This window comes from Abramis brama (genome assembly GCF_963993115.1).
Source record: "Abramis brama genome assembly, chromosome: 3".
Lineage (NCBI taxonomy): Eukaryota > Metazoa > Chordata > Actinopteri > Cypriniformes > Leuciscidae > Abramis > Abramis brama.
Genome location: NC_139965.1, coordinates 26756058 through 26779546, shown reverse-complemented (window position 1 = coordinate 26779546; position 23489 = coordinate 26756058). Strand labels below are relative to the sequence as shown.

Genomic DNA, 23489 nt, shown 5'->3' with positions numbered 1-23489 from the left:
AAAGTGGGAATTTTTTGTAAGCCTGCATTTTTCCTCCAATCTTTTTTTCTTTTCTTTTTTTTTTTAAGGATTAACTAAAGTTCTTGGGAGGAGGGATGATGCAAAATCAGTATTTGGGTGGGTAACACACATTTTAAGATACTCCTCTTTAAACAGAATAGTTAAAAACAAGAGAAGAAAGAGAGATGAGCAAGAGTTGCTTATAAAAGGATATTGTGAGGGTGTGTTCTCTAAAACCAACAAAAGACAAATAAATAAGGAGGAACATCAAACAATGAAACCAGAGTCTTCAGTATTGGAGGTGAGTTTTTGTCATGTTTATTTATATATAGTATTAGTTTTAGATTCCTTAGAAAAAAAATATTTGTAAGCAATATATTTATTCAAAAAACTATGAAGCTACCGTAAAATAACTTAGACGGTAACACTTTATTTTAGTGTCTTTGTTACACGTGTTATGTAGTTAGTAGTATAAATCATGCATAATCACATGTAACTAACCCTAAACCAAACCCTCATCCTAACACTATAAGTAGGCCTATGTGTAGTTAATTATTATTACTCAGCACTTAAATGTATAATTACACTGTAACATGGACGCCTTAAAATAAAGTGTAACCCAAAAAAGTTCTGTGGATAGTCAGATAGTAATACCATGATCCTGAATGTTTAGCACATTCAAGTACCATTGTAATTACTCAGAGAAAACCATGACATGCCCATGGAACCATGTCAAAAACATGGTAAAACTACTTTTAGTGGAGACAGAATCTACACGGTGGATCTCATATTACCATTAACTCTAAACTGTGTGATAAACGCATATCTCAGTGCTGAGAGCATGTTGAATGAGGACGCCCCGCCCCCGTCAGGCTCCTCTCTTCTGGCTGTCTCTATTGACGACAGTAGCGCACTGCTGCCTACGTAGAGCTGGAGATCAAGTGTACGGAGCGCTGTTCATTTGACCTGCGCTCCGGGCAAATTACTTTTATATAATATTGGATTTATTTTAGAAGAACATTCGAGGTGGGGGAAAATATTCTTTCTCACGAAATTCGGATTTAAAAAAAAAAAAAAAACTTTTTCAACGCGCAAATAAAAACTATTTGGATTGTGTCATTTTTCGAGCGAGTTTTCGGACTTCACGATGAGTGCAGTTGTGGCCACTGAGGGCCTGTTCTTCTCCGCCTTACAGCCCAGCACCTCGGTCACTACATATGCGATCCCGACCGATGACCATTCCAGGAAGGATCACCTATCGAAAGCCAGACGCGTCCAGCTGCAGGTCCAGCAGCGCATGGCGGAGAAATCCTTATCCTCATCCCGAATCAACGCCTCTACAGGTGAGATCCCTTATGGGGTGCTGTGGTCTTCACTACTCGGATAGCGTATGAACTGCCATGGAATGTGCACATAGGACATTTTTAAACATTTAGTAAACTAACTACTACAATGTACAATTTTAAACATTTTTCAGTTTACATACATAGTAGCTACACTAACACTGTATAGGAGCTCATCAAAATAGTACATAAAGAATTTTTAATACAAAGTGCTCAAGTGACACACACAAAAACAACAAATTTAACTTTGAAATACAGTTTAAAAATGTAAAATTGTTATTTTCTCTTTAAATAACTTTTATAAATGTTGGTGTTTTCAAATGTTAAATTTGCCAGAATTCCTCTTTTTTTTTGTCTCCTATATTTTTGTGTATCAGAAACACCAAGGCTCAACATAGGCCTACCAGTTATGTAAATATAACATGGATACTATAATATGAATAATTCTGTTATATATTGTGTAGTTTAAAAAAACAATCAGAATATAAGTAAAACCTTACAGCATTCCTACAATAGCTGAACTTGTGAACACAATAGCTCTGCATAGACTCTGGGTGAGACGGATAGGATTTGATTTGCATCAATATGCAAATATCTAATAGGTCTTCATGTGTTGGTCAGAGTCATTGCATTTGCTGCAGGTGTGCACACTGGTTCTCCAGCATGCTTGTTGTGTTGCTTTGTATCTTGGATAATAAGAGACAAAACACTGACTTTTGTGAGTGAGCAATTTCTTTCATTTTGTTTTGCATTTGGCTCATTGGCTGAGTTTGGTTACTAGGAACCCCCTAAAAACAGGACACAAATACTTTGGAACAACTGATATCCTGACGGTTTCCTGAAAACTAGACGGTCAATTGGCCCTCAGAATGGAGTTAAACTTGTAAACGTTGCATAAGCTTGAGTGAATGGAAAATCGGCCCATTGTTCTACAGTGAAACCTTGACAAGATATATAGAGGCATTCAAATGCAAATGTGTAAAATGGATCACTCAGCACTTGTGATTTAGAGATGTAAGCCGTTGTGAGCAGTGTGTATGTTTGTGGAGGAGGAGGAGGAGTGTAACCCGTGGGAAAGGTATCACTTTCTTCTCTGGCTTAGAAAGGCAGGTAGAAATTAGGGCAAACCTCAGTCTCCACCTCCCCAACACCCCACCCCCCACTGCCCTGTAGCGTAACTTTCTCTTGGCCAGAAGGTGGCTGAAATATAACTGAACTAATGCTTGACAGAAGCACTTTGGTCAAACATTATATTAAAAATCACAAATTAACAGGAATAGGTACCTAAGGAATAAGCTATAGTATAGTATATCATTCTTAAAGATGAAGTATTCAGCAAATCTCACGCAAATTATAGCAAAGTCCATTTCTTACTTAATATTTCACTGAAATTGTGACGACTGATTAATATGACTAGAAAAGACTGTGCTAACCAGTAGCTAACATTTAAATCTGGCAAAAACTCTTGCCTTTGGGATGCCTGTTAGCAGGAGGAATGTTAGGCATTTAAACTTTGACCCTATTGTTGAGCCTAATCACAGCGAGTGACTTTGAGAGGTCCTATCTGGCTTATGTTAAAAATTGAGCTCGGACGTGACCTTTTGAAAAGAAGACGAAATGACCAAGCTGCCGTTCTTGAGGTATTTTCCCCAAGTACAGAATGAACTACAACAGAAGGAATCATTGGAATATATATTTGTAATGTTTATATTTTACATTTGTATATGGAAGATACACAGTTTTTTTGTTTTTTTGTAGTCAGCTTACACATGAGCTCAGTTTGACCTGGTTTTGACACTTCCACATCCTTTGCAGACAAGTTTCCTGCCATTTAATTCAGCTATTTTAGCTTATGGGAGACCTGAATGGGAGGATGTGAAGAATAGAGAAGAATAGAGTAACCGTGAAAAAACAGTTAAGGTGCATTCATTGGCATGCAACAGACAACATGCTGCTTTGCAATTATCCTAAATATGGTGCACAGTGCTTGCTATTGAATTATCATCAAGATTTATGCTCTGTTACTCAGATTTTGTAACCAAGATGTCAGGGAATGTTGGGATTGCATGGGTTTTAATCATCCTCAGACTCATTCTAGTGATTTATTGAGCATGTGCAATAAGAATCTCAAACTTTATCAATTCCAGCAGCAACAAGTTCAAGTTTAGTATGTTTTGTTATTGCACTTGGGCTTATAATGGGACATTTTTAGATGGTCTAGCCACATGACATCCCTTGTAAACATTGTGGTCGCGGGGCGGATTTACTTTTTTGTAATAGTTTATAGTTATTTATTTATTTTGTATTTTAATTTTTAATTTTTACATTTTGCAAATGTTTTTGTAGAAAACAAAGTAATAAAACTGATTTTGTAGTCTAATAATGTATGAAGTATATATCAATACAGCCTGCGTATCAGTAACATTAAGGAATTAATTAAGGTTGTGGAATGTACTCTTAAACCACTGAAAAACAGAAGGAGATGAGCAAAGACATACATATCATGCCAAGGATGTCTAAAACAAAACAGATGTTTCAATTTTAGAAGTAATCTTCCTTAAACACTCTCTTCCACCCAATATGAAGGAATTTATCATTTAATAAACTTCTGTATTTACTGGCTACCCGGGAACCATCTCAATACAGTGCACTTCAAAGCTCTGAAATAGTGCCAGTTCAAGGAAATGCTGATTAAAAAAAAAATGATAGTCACAGTTAATCAGGATAAAGATAGCTTTGGTCAGGTCTTGAACCTTTAGACATTCTTGCCAAGACTTTAAGTTGGACGTTTGTGTTTCCTGTCAGACTGCCCACGGACAGATTAGAAACTTCAGTGGAGACTGGAATTAGCTAGACATTTGAATGGGAAAATGTTTTACGATAAGACAGTTTGAGGAGAAGGGTGTGATAATGAGGCTAATTAAGAATCTTTAAACATTTTAAATGATTATGGAAATGCAGATCACAGCATTTTCTGCATTATTATTGTCAAAATATAATAGCTCTTCTTAACGGAGCACTTAAAATAGTCTTATTAGATTGCAGAATTGCATAAAGATATTAAGATAGATGGTTAACACTCTTTAGTCTAATAAGTTCAGTATTTTTATTCTTCAGAAAACATTGTAAAAATGTGCCAAAGTCAATCTGATCTTTTCATCTATTGAGCAACATCCTACGGCACATTTATATGGAGCTCCGGCTGAAATTCATCTCTCCTCTGGGAGGACGAGCAATATATGGTTGACCTCATCTTTCAGTCATCACAAAAACCGGAGCTATTACACTCCTCTGAACCCAGTCTGATGGGTTTGTTGCTTGTCCTTATATCCAGTGTTACTGGAATGGATATAGCTGACTCACTTTGGTTTGTTGAATTTTGACAATTTCTGTTTCTTACTGCTTTATCACGAGGTTTTCTTTCATACAGGGATCAACCACTCAAGTTGTTTTTTTATTTGTCTACAAAAGTCAGTGTACAGAGGAAAGAAAGAGAAAAAGAAAAAAAAAGCACTGAAGTACCTCCAAAAAACAGAAAAATAAGACAAAGGACCACCCTATGACGTCATCCTCTTTTCCCTCTGTTTCATTCTTTTACGGTGTGATTGCTATAGCAGACTTCCCCTCTCTCTCACCCATGAAATAACTTCCTTTGAGCATGTTTTGGAGACTTAAACCTAATGCATTTTCACAACTAATCAGCACTGTTTGCAACAGACTGGGTTGAGATGCCAAGCACTGATAGAAACCTAATCCCTTAAAATTTGCTGAAGCACAAAGTCAGAGAGCTGAATGGCGAACAAAGATCAGGTGACACAACTGAGTCTGGTTGACACTTTTGACCAATGTAATGCTTTGGAAGAAATCCCATCAAAATGAAAGCCACCTGGAAAGTTTTCTTGAGATGTTCTTGTTTCTACGAAAATAATTATCTGGATTGCAAAATGGCCCAAAAAAAACTTTTTCTGTGGAACACAAAAGAAGCTATTTTGAACTTGTGCCTCAATGTTGTATTGAATATCCCACTGACTTTCATTGTATGGACAAAAAACAGTTTTTTATTTTCTGTTCCAGAGAAGAAAAATATTTTTTGAAGTCGTTAATGTCATAGTTAAGTGTCATAGTGAAGGGAAATAATATATGCAAATATACAAACAAGTTAGCCACAAATATGTTTAGAAACAAATACATTGTTTTAACATTTTACTCAATGGTCCTCTTTTCTAGAAACTAATGGCCACTCATCCACTGTGAGATACCAATCCAAAAGCCCTGGATTCAGTTCCAAGTCTCTTATCTACAATGGCAACAGAACAATGGCGGTAAGTGCGACCACATTAACAAAATTTTTAATTGCATCCTCACTTATTTGAAACAATAATATTCAAGCTTGTTTTAGCAATGGATTTAGCCTGGCAACATTTCCATTTAAGACCCTGCGGTAACACTTCCATTTCATTTCAAGGTCCAATTTTAAAAGAACAGAGTTAAATCCTTTAAGAAATCACATTGTTAATTTCAATTGGTACGTTTTTTTCTAGTTTTATGCTAGCTACTTAGTAAAAATCTTTCATTTTACATCATTTTTCACTGATGGCACTCTTAAAATCAGATCAGAACTGCCTACTATGAATGTTTTTTTATTGAATTAATTTGCCAAATCCACAATCCCTTGACAATGACACTCTGTGTGGCTGCACCCTGCACACACAATGATGCGGTATTTTGCGTTCTCCTGTGGGAGCTGTGTTTAGAAAGTGAAGTGCAGTTCTAGCAAGCTGCGGAATTGAGCTCAGAGCCCAAAGTGCATCTGAAACATTCCTAACCCAAGACCTCATGTGCCAAATGGTAGACCGGAGGCCGTTACATTACCCCTTCAGTGAGCCTGCAAGAAGAGTTAGCATGTACTTAATGTTGTACATGTACTTAGCATGTAAATGTTGCTTTTGTATCATTTTGATATTCATATGACTTGCTTTTACACAGACCCCCCGACCGTCTCAGTATGCAGGGGAATTTTCCTCTCGCTCTGCAGTAGAAATGGGCACACGGAAGAGAATCAGCCATGGCGTGCCCATTCCCGCCGTAGTGGGCCGCCCGTACATGTACCACGATGATTCGCATCAGAGTGGCTCTTACAACCAGATGCAAACATCAGAATCGAGGACACTGAATCGGACTGAGCAGGAGGTGGCAGCAATGGCCGGGCTCACGTTGCAACGACAGCCATCTCCTGTGGCGAATTGGGTGCCGTCCTATGGCCACAGCCCTTCACCCAATGCAGTGCAGAGGCAACGCACCCTCAGTGGGACCCTGGCACGGGAGGGTTTCAATACAGGATGGAGGGAGGCAGAGTTGGCTAATCAATATTCATTTAAAGGCCCTTCCCACCGGACCATCAACCGCATAAATAATCGGCAGGTGCAGCAGCAACAGCAGCAAAGGCTGAGCGGCAACTCAATGCAGTGGCAACAGATGTCCACTGGGGGCACCAGTCTGATGGGTGCTGGGCAATACCAGAGCACCATGAAAAGAGCAGGGTCAGTGCATAGTATGAAGAGTGTCGGTCGTGGTGTGGACGTTTATGATGGATTTGCCGATGAAACCGCGGATTTGCTTGGCGGGTAATATAAAATTATATTTCAACTACAAAAAAGCTGTAAAGCTGTAAATCTCCATTTAGCTGTATTCTCATGCTGTTCCTACAAAGTTCTTGATATATTTGGCCATTAAGGACTCAAGGTTAATAGGTATACAACATAAAAGCATTCATACAATGCAGTGTACATGTTAACAACTTTTGTTTAACACTTCATCATCAATTAGTATATCTTAAACACATTCACTGCCGTTCAAAAGATTGGGACCGTTATGATTTTTTGAAAAAGTCTCTTATGCTCACCAAGGCTGCATTTATTTGAATTAAAATACAGATAACACAGTAATATTGTGAAATATTATTACAATTGAACATCTATTTAAATATATTTTTTATAAAAACAGACCACGAAAACAGTTAATATTTTTGTGGGAACTGTGATACATTTTTTCAGGATCCTTTGATGAATAGAAAGTTCATAAGGACAGTATTTATTTAAAATATAAATCTTTTGTAACAATGTAAAAGTCTTTAGCCTACAGTCAATTTTGATCAACTTAATACATCCTTGCTGAATAAGAGTGTTTCTTACTCTTACTTACCCAATCGTTTGAATATTAGTGTATTAGACATATATATTAAATATTATGTTTTTGTTTAAACATATTAATGTATGACTTGTTTTAAGTACATTATATTTTTTATTTTGTTTGTGTGAATGAGCAGAATCCATAACCTGGACATGACCACAGCAGTCAGTTACCTCTCTTCCACTGACGTTGCAATGCAGATGTTGGGAGCAGCCTACATACAGCATCAGTGTTACCACAGCAATGAAGCCAAGACCATGGTAAAAACAAAAACAAACATTATATTAGTTCAGCAATAAACATTTGAAACAATGGACACTATGGAAATAACACATACGATGGAAAATTTTGACTTCAGTCAACAACAAAGTGAGATCGTATTTTAAATTTAGTCAAAATTTCTGGTACCTTGGCAGAATTTGCTTGTGTTTTACATGACAACCTTTAGTCCAGGGCAGCAACAGAGCTCTGTTTGGACAAGATTAGAGGGCGTACACACAGGATGTGTTCTTCCTTTTAAAAACAGCCTGATGAAGTGCATCCGACAGGAACCGAATGCCGGGGTCTGGTGACGTGTTTTTGAAAGGCGAAATCTTTTGAACTATACTCAGTCTTAAAAAGTGCAAAGTTCATGCTGCGAGACACTGAAGAAACAGACATTATCAGTGACAAAAGACTGATACATAAGTACAATAACACGTCATTTAAAAAATAGCTCAGGTGCAAACTCCCCCCAAGTAGTTGGATGATTTGTCTGTTGAGTGCTCGTGTAGACAAAATTACCAAAGCTTGTTTCCACCACAGAATAAATAAAAAAAATGTAATTGCGATTTATTATTTTATTTCCAAATTTTACTTTATTTCTCACTATTCCAAGATTATAACTCACAATTCTGAGAAAAAAGTCTGATTGTGAGATTGAGAAACTCGCAACTGCGAGAAATAAAATCAGCATTGCTAAATATAAACTAGCAATTGCGAGTTTATATCTCACAATTCTGACTTTATTTCTTGCAATTCCAAGAATATAACTTGCAATTCTGAGGAAAAAAAAGTAAATATCTCGTAATTCAATCCATACAAAATGACAAAAATCCATTTTAAAGTCTATAAAAATAACCCATGTTCAAGGGGAAAAAATAAATCAATGAGACAGCTTTACAATAAAAAAAGTAAATTATGTAAAGTTTGGCTAAAAAAAATGTCAGATCTTAGATGTCAGCAAAATATTTATTTGTATAGCTGAATGAGCATGGTCAAGCTCTAGGCTAAGCTGCTTTTTCTTCACTATTGTTATATTTTATACTCAAGCCAGATGGACAGAATACCTTCACCCTGTCCTTAATCTTTATCCTGAACCTCAGGGAGCAGAACATTCCGCCTGAGAGCACATCATGGCAAAACATAGACAGATGTCAGAGCAGGTTGCCATGTTGGGCTGAAAAAGTGCTGTTGAATAGATTAACTTTTTTTGTCTGCTAAGTGTGAAGCACAGAAATGGGATTCCGAGACCTGGGATCATTTAGGAATCAATATAAGTAATGAACTGATTAAAAAATTATTATTTTTTCTCGCCGAACTAATCTATATGTTTTTATTCTCGCCACAGTTGCGCAGTTTGAAGGGCATTTCAGCATTGGTACAGCTGTTCAGCAGTGAGAACCAGGAGGTACAGCGCTATGCGACAGGTGCTACACGCAATCTCATCTATGAGAATATGGACAACAAGACAGCACTTATCGAAGCTGGTGGCATTAGCAAACTAGTTGGAGCTTTAAGAGAACCAGATGATGAACTACGCAAAAATATCACAGGTGCGTATGTTTGAGGGTTTTTTTTTTTTTCCAGAGCAGGGCAAATGTTTTGGACTATGAACTTCACTTTGGAAATAAACAGTGGCACTCATATCTTAGCTAGAAGTACGGTGTATTCATATTGATTGAGTACATAAGTCCTCCACATCAGTAAGGTCTGGTGATTTATAGATGATAACTTGGAGCAGATTTGTCAGTGCAGACAGGTGGAGAGTTAAGTTAAGCAGTGAGCATGTTCAAAGAAACAGCGAGAGCGAGAGAGAGCAGAAAAGAAAAGTTGTCTGGCTGTTACCTGAAATCACTCCAAGTCTCAGAGGCAGTGGGAAGTAGACTCCCAGAGGCCTTTGTGCTTTGTGAGCTCTGCTATCACCCCCACCCCCTCACACACTCACACTCACTTAGTAAACAATCCTTGACATTCTTTCCTGCTGGACTCAGGGTTGCCAGGTCTCTTAGTGGCATTTTATGACTTGTTTGTCTCAAATATACATTTGAGAATTTAGACTCTTGAAAAAAAAAAGTGTTTTTTTGTTTTGTTTTTCAAAATTAATTTTAGGGTCCAATTCTCACTATGAACTAACTATTAACTACGACTTTTGCCCCAATAAACTCCTAATTATTGCTTATTAATAGTTAGTAAGGTAGTTGTTAAGTTTAGGTATTATTGGGTAGGATTAAGGGATGTAGAATATGTTCATGCAGAATAAGGCATTAATATGTACTTTATAAGTACTAATAAACAGCCAATATCCTAGTAATATGCATGCTAATAAGCAGCTAGTTAATAGTGAGAATTAAACCCTAAACTAATTTTATTACTATTTCTACCAAACTATTACTTATAATATGTGTAGTAGTGTCAATTATGCAGTTTTTTGTTAAAAAAAAAAAAAAAATGTAATGTTTCATAACCATGACTAGGCAGTCATGTGTTTATATATTCATCCCTACATGTCAGTTAATTAGTTTTTTCATAATGAACTTAATAAAATATATGATTACATAGCTCATTTGATCATTTAATTCAGAAGATCAACAAAACATTGTTTTATGATATTATCCCTTTAAGGAAATTTCTGCTCCTATTAAAGGGATACTCCACTTTTTTTGGAAATAGGCTCATTTCACAACTCCCCCAGAGTTAAACAGTTGAGTTTTACCGTTTTCGAATCCATTCAGCCGAACTCCGGGTCTGGCGGTACCACTTTTAGCATAGCTTAGCATAGATCATTGAATTGGACAGGACCATTAGCATCTCTCTCAAAAAAATGACCAAAGAGTTTCGATATTTTTCCTATTTAAAACTTGACTCTTCTGTAGTTACATCGTGTACTAAGACCGACGGAAAATGTAAAGTTGCGATTTTCTAGGCTGATATGGCTAGGAACTATACTCTCATTTCTGCGTAATAATCAAGAAACTTTGCTGCCGTACCATGAGTGCAGCAGGCGTAATGATATGACGCAGCGCCTGAAAATAGGTCTAATAGGTTAGACAAACTTAGTCCTGGTCACGTTGGAAGTTACCGATATATTTAGTAAACTATGGAGTGCCGCAGGGATCTGTGTTGGGCCCTCTATTATTCTCAATATATATGATGCCACTTGGAAATATTATAAGGAAACATGGAATTAGTTTCCATTGTTATGCTGATGACACTCAAATATATATTTCATCACGGCCGGATGAAAACGCTAAATTATCCAAATTGACAGAGTGTGTTAAAGATATAAAAGATTGGATGACGCGTAATTTTCTTTTATTAAATCCAGACAAGGCAGAGGTAATACTTATCGGTTCAAAAAACCGCCCACAGAACCTCTCACAATACAACTTTGACATCGTAGGATGTCCTGTTACTTTATCCTCTACAGTAAAAGACCTGGGTGTTATACTCGATTGTAACCTGTCTTTTGAAAATCATATTTCATATGTTACAAAAACAGCCTTTTTCCACCTTAGAAACATTGCTAAGCTACGTAATATGCTATCAGTTTCTGATGCAGAAAAGTTAGTTCATGCAAAATATGATCATATAACACCGATTTTATCATCACTACATTGGTTACCTATAAAGTTCCGTATTAATTACAAGGTATTGCTACTGACTTCTAAAGCCCTAAACGGCTTAGCTCCAGTCTATTTAACGGATCTTCTATCGCCCTATAATCCATCGCGCTCTTTAAGATCACTAAATTCGAGGCTTTTGGTCATACCTAGGATATCCAGATCAACCAAAAGAGGGAGAGCATTTTCACATTTGGCTCCGAAACTCTGGAATAGTCTTCCTGATACTGTTCGTTGCTCGGACCCGCTCTCCCAGTTTAAAACTAGATTAAAGACGCATCTTTTCGGCCAGGCATTCATATAATATTTTTAATCTTACAGTTCAAACTACAATCCGGCCTCTAGTTCATAAATGCCAGAGGAGAACTGGCCCCGACTGAGCCTGGGTTCTCCCAAGGTTTTTTTTTTTTTTTTTTTCATTAGGTCACCTGATGGAGTTTTAGGACACCATTAGGTCACTTGATGGAGTTTTTTCGGTTCCTTGCCACTGTTGCCTTTGGCTTGCTCAGTTGGGGATATTTTGGGGATATTTAATTTTATTTTATCAATCAATAAATTCCACTAGAAACAAACCTTGTTGTATTATTTTATTTTAATTTAATACTGTGAAGCTGCTTTGATACAATCTGTATTGTGAAAAGCGCTATACAAATATACTTGATTTGATTTGATTTGATTTACCGAGCTGGGGACTATTTTCAGGCACTGCGTCATATCATTACGCCTGCTGGACTCATGGTACGGCAGCAAAGTTGTTATACTCCTTCAGGATCTGCAAATGTATGTTATATTTATAAGTAAAAAGCTAAAGAGGACTAAACTGTGAGTGTCTCTTCTGTAGGCATTTTGTGGAACCTGTCTTCTAAAGACAGTCTGAAGGAGAGACTGGCCAGAGAGAGTTTGTCTGAGCTGACGGAGAGAGTGCTGGTGCCTCTGTCTGGAGGAGGAGATGCTGGTGTCATTCAACAGAGCGCGTCTGAGTCTGATATATTCTACAACACCACAGGCTGCCTCAGGTACAGCCATCAGATATACATGCCTGCATTTAAAAGCATTCATGTTCTAGCATTATGCACCAATGCACAGCATGGTCAAAAATTAACCAGAGCATGGGGCAAAAATGTCAACCAATCTTGTAACAAGCCCACGATATTTAAAACCTGGGGTTGTAAAATGTATCCATAAGGAATGCCTCTTTTTTAACATAAATAATATTACATGAAATGATATATTGTATATTTCATAATATCATATTATAGGGCTAGACCTTATATTGTCTATTATGTCAGGTACTATTTGCATTATTTCGAGTACTTTTTACTTAAATAAAAAAAAAGAGTTCATTTCTGACACTGATGCACAGGCGATGCACAGACTATGTTCACACTATTACTCATATGCTTTCACTGGGTGACAATCACAAATATGAATGTTTATGGCTGGTTGCTACTGTGTAGTTTGCAAGTTTGTAAAAGACACCAAAAAAAGAGTATACAACGTATCAGATTTCCAGCTGGAAAGATTTATAGACTCGTTTTAAATATTTAAAGACAAACGCATGAAAAAAACAAACATCTTGGCATGTTAACATCACCCATTTATATGTATTGAAAGGAACCTGAGCTCAGTGAATGAAAGAACCAGGCAGCAGATGCGGGAATCCCGGGGGCTGGTAGACTCTTTGGTCGGATACATCGAAAACTCCATACAGGAGGGGAAAGGAGAGGACAAGGTCAGACCTGAGAATCAACATTCAAGTTTTGTGCTTGCTAATATAGTAGCCTTGAGCCTGTGTGAGTGTGGCATTACTTACAAAGTGAAAACCATTTTCAGGTGGCAATTAGAAAACTATTGTTATTAAATCAAGAACATCAGTTGCTGTAATCTACAACATTATTTCCAAAACCATTTGAAATCCTAATTCTGTACCTCTGTGTCTCTAGGGTGTAGAAAACTGTGTATGTGTCCTGCGCAACCTGTCGTACCAGCTGTACTCTGAGATCCCTGCTTCAGTTCAGATGCGTTTGGAAGGACCCACTCGAGCACAGGACGTGCGACACAATGACCCCATCGGCTGCTTCACACCACAGAGCAAGAAAGCAAAAGATGTCAGTCACTCTTCCACTCTGGATTTTATATGTATAAGCAATATTATTCTCCTCACAAATGATCTATTTTATATTATTCATATATGATTATTTCTTTGAAAATACAGTATAGTGATAATAATAAATACTATTGTTCAAAGTTTGGGGTCAGAAGAAGGCTCATCAAGGCTTCATTTATTTGATTAGAAATACTGTAAAAAAAAAACTTACAATTTAAAATAACCTTTTCTAAATTTTACATTTATTCATGTGATGTCATATATATTCAAGATTCTTTGATCAATAGAAAGTTCAAAAGAACAGCATTTATTTGAAATAGAAATCTTTATAAACATTATTTATAAATGTCCTTACTGTCATATTTGTTTAATTTAATTATTTACTTGATGAATAAAAGTATTATTTTTTCTCTTTCAAAAAAAGAAAAAAAAATGTATTGACCCAAAACTTTTGAATGGTTGTGCTGCATTTTTGTGGAAATTTTGTGGAAAAGTTCAGATAAATTTCTTTTGTATCAATGTAAAAGTCTTTACTGTCACTCTTTGATCAATTTAATGCATCCTTCCTGAATAAAAGTATTAATTTCTTTCAAAAAGAAAACAAAAATCTCACTGACCCCAAACTTTTGAACATTAGTGTGGTTCTGTGCTCTCTCGAGTGTGTTGAAAGAGTTTTTATAGTTCATCTAGTAGACTCCCTGCTGTCTGTCTTTAATGAGTTTATAATGTGTCTCTTCAGAGGAATCAAGAGCTGTCCACCTTCTCTGAAGTGGCAAGAGTCCCTAAAGGCGCAGAGTGGCTGTGGCACCCTCAGATAGTCGGTCTGTACAACCGCATCCTGCAGAGCTGCGAGTCAAGCACAGCCACACGTGAGGCAGCAGCGGGAGCCCTGCAGAACATCACAGCGGGCGACAGCAGGGTGAGATACCAGACCTGACGTAATCATATTCCATATCATAATCTCTTTTGTAGCTGCATCTGTCACTTTTTATCACTTTTAGTGTAAATTGTAAAGTTCAGTGTGTTCTTCAACTCTCCTACTTATTCCATCTGTATGTTCCCATATCTTTGTTTTTCCATTGCTCTAATTACTCACCATCCCCCTATGTTTTTTTCTGTGTTTTATCTGGCTGGACGTCTAACTCATTGTTATCATTCTCTCTTGTTTTCCTTCACTCACCATTTTCCTTTGTTCTCTCTTAGTGGGCCTATGTGTTGAGTCGTGTGGCGCTGGAGCAGGAGCGGATGTTGCCGGTGATTCTTGACCTGTTGCGAAGTCCCACAGATGCCGAGCTCCGTTCTCTCACGGGTCTGCTGAGGAACCTCTCCCGACACTGCAAAAACAAAGCTGACATGGGTTAGGGAATGACTTTATGTCCCAGCTCTCTGTCTTTAATTACATTTTAATGAGTAAAACACCCCTGCCAAGATTTCAACATTCTGGCAAAGAAAATGTCTAGATTAGTAAAAGCCTACATGAAGTTATTGCCCAAGCGATAACTATGAAAAAACACACTCTGATAATAACTACTGCCCATTGTTCACCCCCACTGTAGACAGATTTCTCACACATTTTTACTCCCACACATTCTTTTCAGTTCCCATCAGACTCATACTTGTATCATTCCCAATATCCGCTGAACTGCCGCCCATTCTTCCCCACCCTGACCTCAGCTCTCTGCTTCACTATAATCCACCCCCGCGGGGCCACAGGGCCTCGCCTCCTTCATCAAACTACACATACATCAATCACTCTTTCACTCTTTTTGTTTGTGTAATTACAGCTAAATTTGTTTTTGCTTCCTATCCATAGCTACCAAAGTGGTGAATATTCTGGTGAACAAACTCCCTAGTGATGGGCATCAGAAGGAACCTTCCAGTGACGTGGTGGTCAACATCTGTGGGGTTCTCAACAATCTGGTGACAGGAAGCTCTCTAGCTGCAAGAGATATCACTTACTTTGATGGACTACCCAAGCTGGTCAGCATTAAGACATCTCATGACAACAGGTAAAACAGTTGCAATGCTATTTACGAAAGCTTTACTTCAGTCTTTAATATTGTCAATGTTTCAGATGAAAACCAAACACATTATCATTTCTCAAGCCTGGTCTTGATACTGAACTGAAAAAGTGAAAGTTTTATTCAGGAAGGATGCATTAAATTGATCAAATGTGACAATAAATACATTTATAATGATACAGAAGATTTCTTTTTATCTTTCTATTGATCAAAGAATCCTGAACAAAATGCATCACATTTTCCAGAATAATATTAAGCAACATTGATACTAATAATACATGTTTCTTGAGCAGCAAATCAGCATATCAGAATGATTTCTTAAGGATCATGTGACACTGACGCTGAAAATGCCATGACACAAATAAATTGCATTTTAAAATATATTCAAATAGAAAAATATTTATTTTAAATTGTAATAATTTTTTATTCAGTACATAAATGCAGTCTTGGTGAGCATAAGAGACTTTTTTCATAAACATTAAAAAACTCTTACCAACCCACTTGAATACTTTAAATAGACAGTGTAAAAACATTAAGAGCTTGTCACAAATATAAATGCTTTAGATTGTGGGCAAAAGACTGAAAAAAGCCTTACACTCTATGCTACATTTGGGTTATTCTCAGGAATATTGATATGATAGACTTGATAAAGGGAAATAAATGAAATTCTTTTTCAATTTGTAATAGAATAAAATCTAATTATCTTCCAGATAAAATATAAGCTATACTGTTTATGATTTGTGAATTTACTTGGATGGGTTGAATAATTGTGGCATTTTAGGATTAACGATAAACTTTGTAATCACTAATCACATATTCAGGATTGCTAGTGTCAGAATTGACCTTTGAAAAAAAAGTGGTGGTCCCCAATGTTTACGGTGCTTACAGTTTTGTTACTTTAGAGCTAAGGTGAGAAAGTATAATTTCTTTAAATTTCAGCTGTAACCCAACTGATATGATAATAAATAATTTTGACCCATTTATATTGGACCTCACCTACCAGCTCTCACAGCACTACTGTTGTAATATAGCCTACATGCTGTTTCATTATTTAGCTGTTTAATTAAGAGCACAATGTCCCAGCATTGCTTCTCATGTTTCTCCCTTCTTATTCTGTCTCAGTCCTGGGAAGCTGAAAGCAGCTAGGGCCGCCTCCACGGTTCTGTCCAACATGTTTCAGTACAGCAAACTTCACAGAGACTACAAACAGGTGAGTCTCAGTATCAAACCCAGCTTAAAGCACAAATGAATGTGTTACTGTTCAGAGTTTCCAGTAGTAGGCATGCGACAAAAGGCCTGTTCTCTGTAATCTGATATGAAAATGGATACCTTACTGTATACAGACTTTGCACTGATGGGTATTGTGTGCATTTGCTTACCGAGTATCAGCCTGCTTGGCCAATGGTCAGTTATTTTATTATGTCAAGTCAATAAATATGGGCGGTTACAGTGTGTGAATAGCTCCTTAAGGATACTGTAAAGCTGTCTAATTGCTCATTACTGTGCTCTCCTATGTGATATCTGCTGTGTTAGTCAGTTATATAACTGAACTGGAATAATATTTACCCACAACCGTTACTGATTTCCAGAAAGAAAACATATAGTCTTTTCTGTTTTTACTGTTGAAATGACTTTTCTTTTCTCATGTCTTAAATAATATTGCTGCATATTTACAACAAAATGAATTTACTTAGGAAGGATGGCAAGCACACTACCAAAAACTGCTGACAAAAGCAACTATTTAACACTTGAGCTGAAGGCCGTATCAGTCAGGATCTATCTCTGGCATCAACACAAGATACTGTTAAACTGATTTTGAACTCACTTAAAGCTTTTCCCCCCAAAGTGGTTGTATTGTTTTAAATAGTTAAAGCCTAGCCTTGTAGACAATGGCCAATTACAGAGGAAGAGACCGACTGACCAACCCTACGTTCTTGTAAAAGTACAGCATGATATCCAAATCTAAAATGAATATAACAATAATAAGTCGGTGAATTAATGTACAGAAAACAATGATTCAAATTTGTGTCAATTGTGATCAGAATACAAGTACAGATTTTTTTAAACAGACAACTAAGTGAGATGTACAGTTCTCCTCATAGATATCTAGTAGTGGCCCAAACTAAACTTTTGAATGCCAAGAACCTCACAAAGTGTGCAATCCAGTGAATCGTTCTTCTTCAGAAGCGCTCATTGTTAGAGGCCAGTACTTTGTTTCTAAAGAGGCCATATTTCACCAGCTCTTGCCATTTTTATGGGCAGTGTGCATCAAATGGTCAGTAAATGGACTGTGGGCGGTCCATGGACTTACCGTCCGAGGCTGAGGCTAGTTAAAGTCTGTTGTCTGTGGTGTTCAAAATGGCGTTGGTCAGATCAGTGGTCCATGTGGAATGTGACAGTGGAATGCAAGAAGTTCCTTTTTGATCAAAGTTTGGGGCAACTTCTTTCCTTTCCATCATCTAGACATAATATACCAATATATTTCTTCACATGACAATTACCTTTTACATTTAGACTATTATATACTACTAATTAAGAATTAATTTCTCTTTTCTTTTTTTCAATTTTACAGAAAGGGTTCACAAGACGAGATTTCACTGATGCGGCCATGTAATCTGTGTCCATGACTCGACGCTAAACTCAGTGGACAAGATGGCATTTAACATCTATGGGATTTTACTTTACCACCAAAGTGAATGCAGCCTGTTGTGGCGGAGAGATTGAATTCTAAAGTCTTCACTAATGACTAGAGTATACATTTTAGTTAACAGCACCCTTAAAGTATTACAACATGCCAGAGATGTTGAGGAATGCTTGCTGAGCACTTAGTCTAACAGACAGGCTGAGATGCTTGTGTGTGTGTGTGTGTGTGTGTGTGTGTCATAAACCTCAAGCCTGTTTGAGAGAAGACATTAACAACCATTAGTTCCATTAAATACTGCGGCAACAAGTCAAGTCAAAGTCTAATTCATCTTCATCAGACCTGTTTTTTTTAACATAGATTTGAAGTTGAATTTATATATATTCACACAGATTCATAGTTCACAGACTAAAATCATGACATTTAGAGAAAGAGAGACTGAAGTGGACTGTGAACTAATGTGAATGTTGTAGTTGTTTACAACTAATGAAACAGATTTGCTGGCTTTGCAATAAATATTAGCAATTTTTGCTTTTCATGTAACATTGCTGCAGGCTTTTGTGGTAACTTGTTACAGATATAATAGCCTTGGATTTTGAGTGCAAAAGAGCTTACAAATGACATCGCACCTGAAATAAACCTTTGAAGCAAAGTATCTCGTTAAAGCCTTACTCTGAAAGCACAAATATTACACACCCATTGCCTTTGGAAACAGATAGAAAAGCATCTTTAAACATTTGTATTACCATTTCCAGAGGATTGTGTAGCAAAAGAATTTGTGTGCCACTTGTAAAGATTAAACAGGAAACAAACAATCTTGATATTACATATTGTCACGAACTGCTCTGAGACACGAAGGTTGAGGAAATCCAAATGCAGTATTTATTTAAAGGGTTATCCACAATCATAATCCAAATCCAGACAAGGATCATACACAAACAAACAAACAATAACAAATTGGGCTGAGGCAAAGAGAGAAATCCGAGGGGACAGGCAGAGAATCAAGAAAATCAGAAGACGGGAAAAACAAGATACAACACTCAGAAATGCAGTGAGACACATACAAACACTAAACAAGACTTAGCAGGGAATGAGTGTGAAAACCAGGGTTATATGGGGTGAGCTAAACAAGGTAATGACATACAGGTGAATGTGATCATGGCTGATTAGTCTGGGCAAAGGATTAGTTTGTGGATGTGTGGTGATTGTCTGGGTTGGAGTGCCCTCTGATGGTTATCCCGGGCACTCTCACTGGTGATAGTTACACTCATAGATATCATATCTATGGTTACACTTATCTTGAAAAAAAAATCAAAAAATCTTTTTTTTTTTCAAGTTTGATGTACAGTCAATCAAAATTATTATTATTATCACCCAAATTTAACACATGAACTGATTGGCTTTTAGTTTTGTGTGATTTAATGTATTTCATCTCCCAAAGCACAATCAAAATGGTTCTGATGGTTATTATGAATAAAGAGGTTCATGAATGTTGAACAGTATACACTCTCCAGAAAATTAACTGACACAAAAAGCCTTGTGAAATACATACTCAACTCTTTTTCTTTCTTTTTTTTGGGTAGGTTTCTTGAGGCTAATGACTGATAGGTTAGAATGCATTGTGGGTCAGTGTACAAAGTTGTGGCCTTTAGTTGAGTGCATGGGAACATGTTGAGCAACCACTGACCAAACACAGCTCTCTCTTCAATATAAAGACGGAATTGTAAAATGCTGAAAAAAGAGCTTTGTCCTAACTGGACGAAGAGAGAGAGATGAACAGAGTGCAATGTTTGTTTTTAAAAAATCTTCTGCCCAGAAAAATGGTTCTAACTGTTTACTCTCTAAACACTAAAGACAAAGCAAATATTTTTTTTTTTTCAGAAATAGAAGTAAAATCCAAGACAGTGTATCCACAAGAGAGAAAAAAATTATAATTAAAAAGGAAGATTAAGACCTTTAATGTTAGCAAATTACAAAGGCACTCCACATTTTATGCATATCTGGTTTACGTGGTATGAGCCAAGTATGTTTGGCTAAAAGAAAAGTCCAACGCAGCCACAGAAATATGCACACATGAAATTACTCAAGCTCCCCATATGTGGCCCAGCAGCACTTAGAGGGAGTACAAGACTATCCTTTCTTAAAAAAGTTGCTGTTCCATAGAAAAATGGTGCTGTTCCATAGAAAAAAAAAAGTGCATGCACACACTCTAACACAAGATTTACAGCTGCCTCGACTCAAACAGCTAGTGAAAATAATAAATATACCAAAATGTATTTGAAATAATTGTATTTTATGCAGTACTTTTGGTATACTAAAGTCTGCTAAATTGGAACAACTAATTCTGTACTTAATGCACTTTAGTAATCCGGAAATAGTGCTGAGGTCCAACTAAAGATATACTTAAGTATATTTGATTGTGCTAAAGTGGAACTATTGAAAGTATACTTTAAGTACACTTTAAATATCTTGCATTTAAAGACTGATATTATACAGTGATCATTTCCTTACTAATAGTGAGTTTATGCATAACATTACAAAATGTGCAATGTGCAATAAAGAAGTACTAGTATAATATTTACATCAGTAAGTCTCAAGCAATGTCAGAAAAAATGTTAACGGATTTAATAATGTATTTTGAGAACGTAATAAATGTATTTTAAATACATTTTGGTACAGATATTTTCACTAGGGTTCAAGGACTATTATTAGAAGATACATAAAAAGGGAAGATAAAACAATGCAGCTTTGTGCCAACAGGCTGGGAATGACTTCAGACGTTGCGTTCCGATTCCAGCAAAATAACAAAACCTTTCTTCACATTGTATTTACTATAAAAATCGAATTATTATTAAAATATAAATTAGCATCAATAACAACACAATAGAAATCTTAAGCAACTGACAGAATAAGACAAAACGCATTTAACAAAAGTAACTGTGTGGAACGCAAGTATTCGTTCTTTGTCTGAAGCAACTCAGCAGTGTAGACATGCATTTCTACTGACATCTTGTGGTGGATAAAAGGGGCAACGGTTTAAGTTCAACTTCACCTTCAATATTTATTTCACCCTTTCATTCCTGGAACACAATCCCTGGTTTCACAGACAAGGCTTTAACCTAGTCCTAGACTAAAATGCATGTTTCAGCTGTTTTAACTGAAAGAAACTTGCACTGACATGTGCAATATGTCACTGCCATTGTTTTGTCTCAAGATGCACATCAGTAATGTTTTTTTCTAAGGCAAGTTTATAAAAGCTACTTATAAAATCTTAATCTAAACCATGTCTGTGAAACCGGACCAATAGGACAATATCAAAAATACAATATCAAAATATATTTATATGTACTGAGAAACACAGCTGTTTAGAATTGCTATGGACAGCATTGTAAAGATAACACACATTGGCACAATTCGTGATATTTTTTGTTTGTCACATTCAGGTCTTCACATTTAAGTAAAAGTCCTCATGAAACTAGGTTTTCATTGTGAAGCAAAATACAGCTTTTTTACTTTTGTTAAACAGTAAGTAAACATTAAAACACAATATATTCTGTTAAAATCTTCTATAAAATGTTTTTGGCAACAAAACGAATGGATTATTTTAGGCTTGTTGGACTTTCTCTTAGAAGCACACACACTAAATAAAATAATAGGTATCAACTGATTTGACATTTTCACATTTTTTTTCATAAAAAAAATTCCCATTTTCTTTCAATGCTCAGAAACATAGTTAATTTATGACGCAACCAAAAACATGTATGGTGTATCCCTCTGAAGCAGGCCAAATATGACTCGTCTTGAGGCGAAACTGTAAACTGCAACGAGAGCTTTCCACTAAGATCCAGTAAGATGCTGAAGGCTCTGGGAGTAGTGAAGTGAAGAGATCTGTCCCATGTACTGATGCAAGTGAGATAATGATCTCGGTCAAATACAGAAATCTTCCTTGTGTCACGTCTTGTTTGCACACAGAAGTCAGAAGGTTTTCAAATCTCTCAAATGAAAGAACACAGGTTGAATCCTCATTGTTCACACCTCAGTAGATCTGCTATCATATGTTCCCTTTGCTTCACTGTTAAAATCAGAGAATCAACAACGGTAAATAAGCATCACAGTGAGGCTTGAAATTATACTCTTAAATATTTTTATATAAATCTACAACATGAGCAGACACAAGAAAATACTTACTTAAGTTCCTTTTTCAGTCTTCTCAGTTTGTCGTTTAGCCTTTCATTCTTCACTCTGATGGGATTGTCAGGTATAAACCAGGCAGCAATAAATTTGCACATCACCACTACATGCTGTGTATGAGGAGTGGAGAGAAGTACAAATCTCAGACAATATTTAACATGTTTGTTAAAAACTAAATCAAATTAAATAGAAAAAAAAGTTAAATAGCTCTAACATTTGTACCTCGAACAGAATAACAAAGGCAAAGCGGAGTGCCAGAATGAGCCAAAACTGAGAGGTGAGACTCTGGTCTTCATCACTGCGGTAGTCTTTGTAACTGTAGTACACACAATACACATTCAATGCAATGACGCTGTATCACATGAAACATTTCCTCATTAGTCCGGTATGAACTAATCAATCAAATTAATCCGTATTAATATAAGTAGAAGTAAAAACCAACAAAGTTGTCACCTGCACTGCGTAACATTATACACGTTGTCTGCGATCAATTCCTTGAAGTCATCTTTCACTCCCTTATTGGACATGAACACTGTTGCCAGAGTGTTGTTGATATACCCTGTCATACAGCTAGCAGACAAAATAAATGCACTCATTACAGCAGTATGCTTGAAAACAAATACACAAACTTTTTGATATGACACTTTTTTCCAATATTGTTGTGGTGAGAGAAAAAGGTGGACAAAAACAGCTTATATTGTCTTATATATATGGTTTGTAGCTCAGATACTCACTCCAGGTTTGTACTATTGCTGACAGCACAAGGTCCATAATGGTATCGATACACCAGACGAGGAATGAAGTCAGAGGTAATCCCAATCACTAGTCCATTAGCAATGACAGCCATCACACCAACAGCTTCTAATATTCCAGTCCACACACCTGCCACAGGAGAACACACAACACATCATGGTTTACTCCATGACGATAGCTAAACTCACACATCACCACTACACAAATACATGCACAAAAAAGCCAATACAGTAGCTATTCACCAATGTCATTTGTCTTTTTGGGCACTAGGCGGCGCTCAAGGCTGACCATCTTGATGGCATCCAGCCTGATCTCAAATATGTTATTGATGAGAGCCAATAAAGGAGCCAGAGGAAACGCAGC

At 36.7% G+C, this 23489-nt stretch overlaps 2 protein-coding genes across 3 annotated transcripts in view; one reads left to right on the top strand and one right to left on the bottom strand.

The window, feature by feature from the left end:
- The first annotated feature begins 142 nt into the window (after positions 1 to 142).
- Positions 143 to 18834, top strand: pkp3b (plakophilin 3b). Of its 2 annotated transcripts, XM_084108931.1 has the most exons (14): positions 143 to 301; positions 1196 to 1343; positions 5571 to 5665; positions 6330 to 6967; positions 7669 to 7792; positions 9142 to 9346; positions 12255 to 12429; positions 13028 to 13145; positions 13357 to 13521; positions 14260 to 14439; positions 14724 to 14877; positions 15334 to 15529; positions 16664 to 16751; positions 18114 to 18834. In XM_084108931.1, exons 1-14 carry the CDS (start codon positions 275 to 277, stop codon positions 18153 to 18155), a joined length of 2355 nt encoding a protein of 784 aa, XP_083965057.1. In that variant the 5' UTR covers positions 143 to 274; the 3' UTR covers positions 18156 to 18834. The 2 variants fall into 2 exon arrangements, with proteins under 2 accessions (XP_083965057.1, XP_083965056.1); XM_084108930.1 differs by lacking the exon at positions 143 to 301 and having other exon boundaries at positions 908 to 1343.
- Positions 18835 to 20096: 1262 nt separating this feature from the next.
- Positions 20097 to 23489, bottom strand: part of ano9b (anoctamin 9b) — a 10098-nt gene continuing 6705 nt past the window's right edge. The window contains exons 16-21 of the mRNA XM_084109631.1: positions 23369 to 23485; positions 23108 to 23255; positions 22827 to 22943; positions 22596 to 22689; positions 22371 to 22483; positions 20097 to 22254 (exon numbers count right to left, since the gene is read on the bottom strand). Coding sequence (XP_083965757.1) covers positions 22212 to 22254; positions 22371 to 22483; positions 22596 to 22689; positions 22827 to 22943; positions 23108 to 23255; positions 23369 to 23485 — 632 coding nt within the window. The 3' untranslated portion in view covers positions 20097 to 22211. The remainder of the gene's footprint in view (positions 22255 to 22370; positions 22484 to 22595; positions 22690 to 22826; positions 22944 to 23107; positions 23256 to 23368; positions 23486 to 23489) is intronic.

Bases quoted from the DNA above. Each gene is read 5' to 3' on its own strand.
- pkp3b (XM_084108930.1), top strand. From the start codon at position 1,148: ATGAGTGCAGTTGTGGCCACTGAGGGCCTGTTCTTCTCCGCCTTACAG. The intron at 13,522-14,259 runs GTCAGTCACTCT...GTGTCTCTTCAG, and splicing joins AGAGCAAGAAAGCAAAAGAT to AGGAATCAAGAGCTGTCCAC. The intron at 16,752-18,113 runs GTGAGTCTCAGT...TCAATTTTACAG, and splicing joins TTCACAGAGACTACAAACAG to AAAGGGTTCACAAGACGAGA.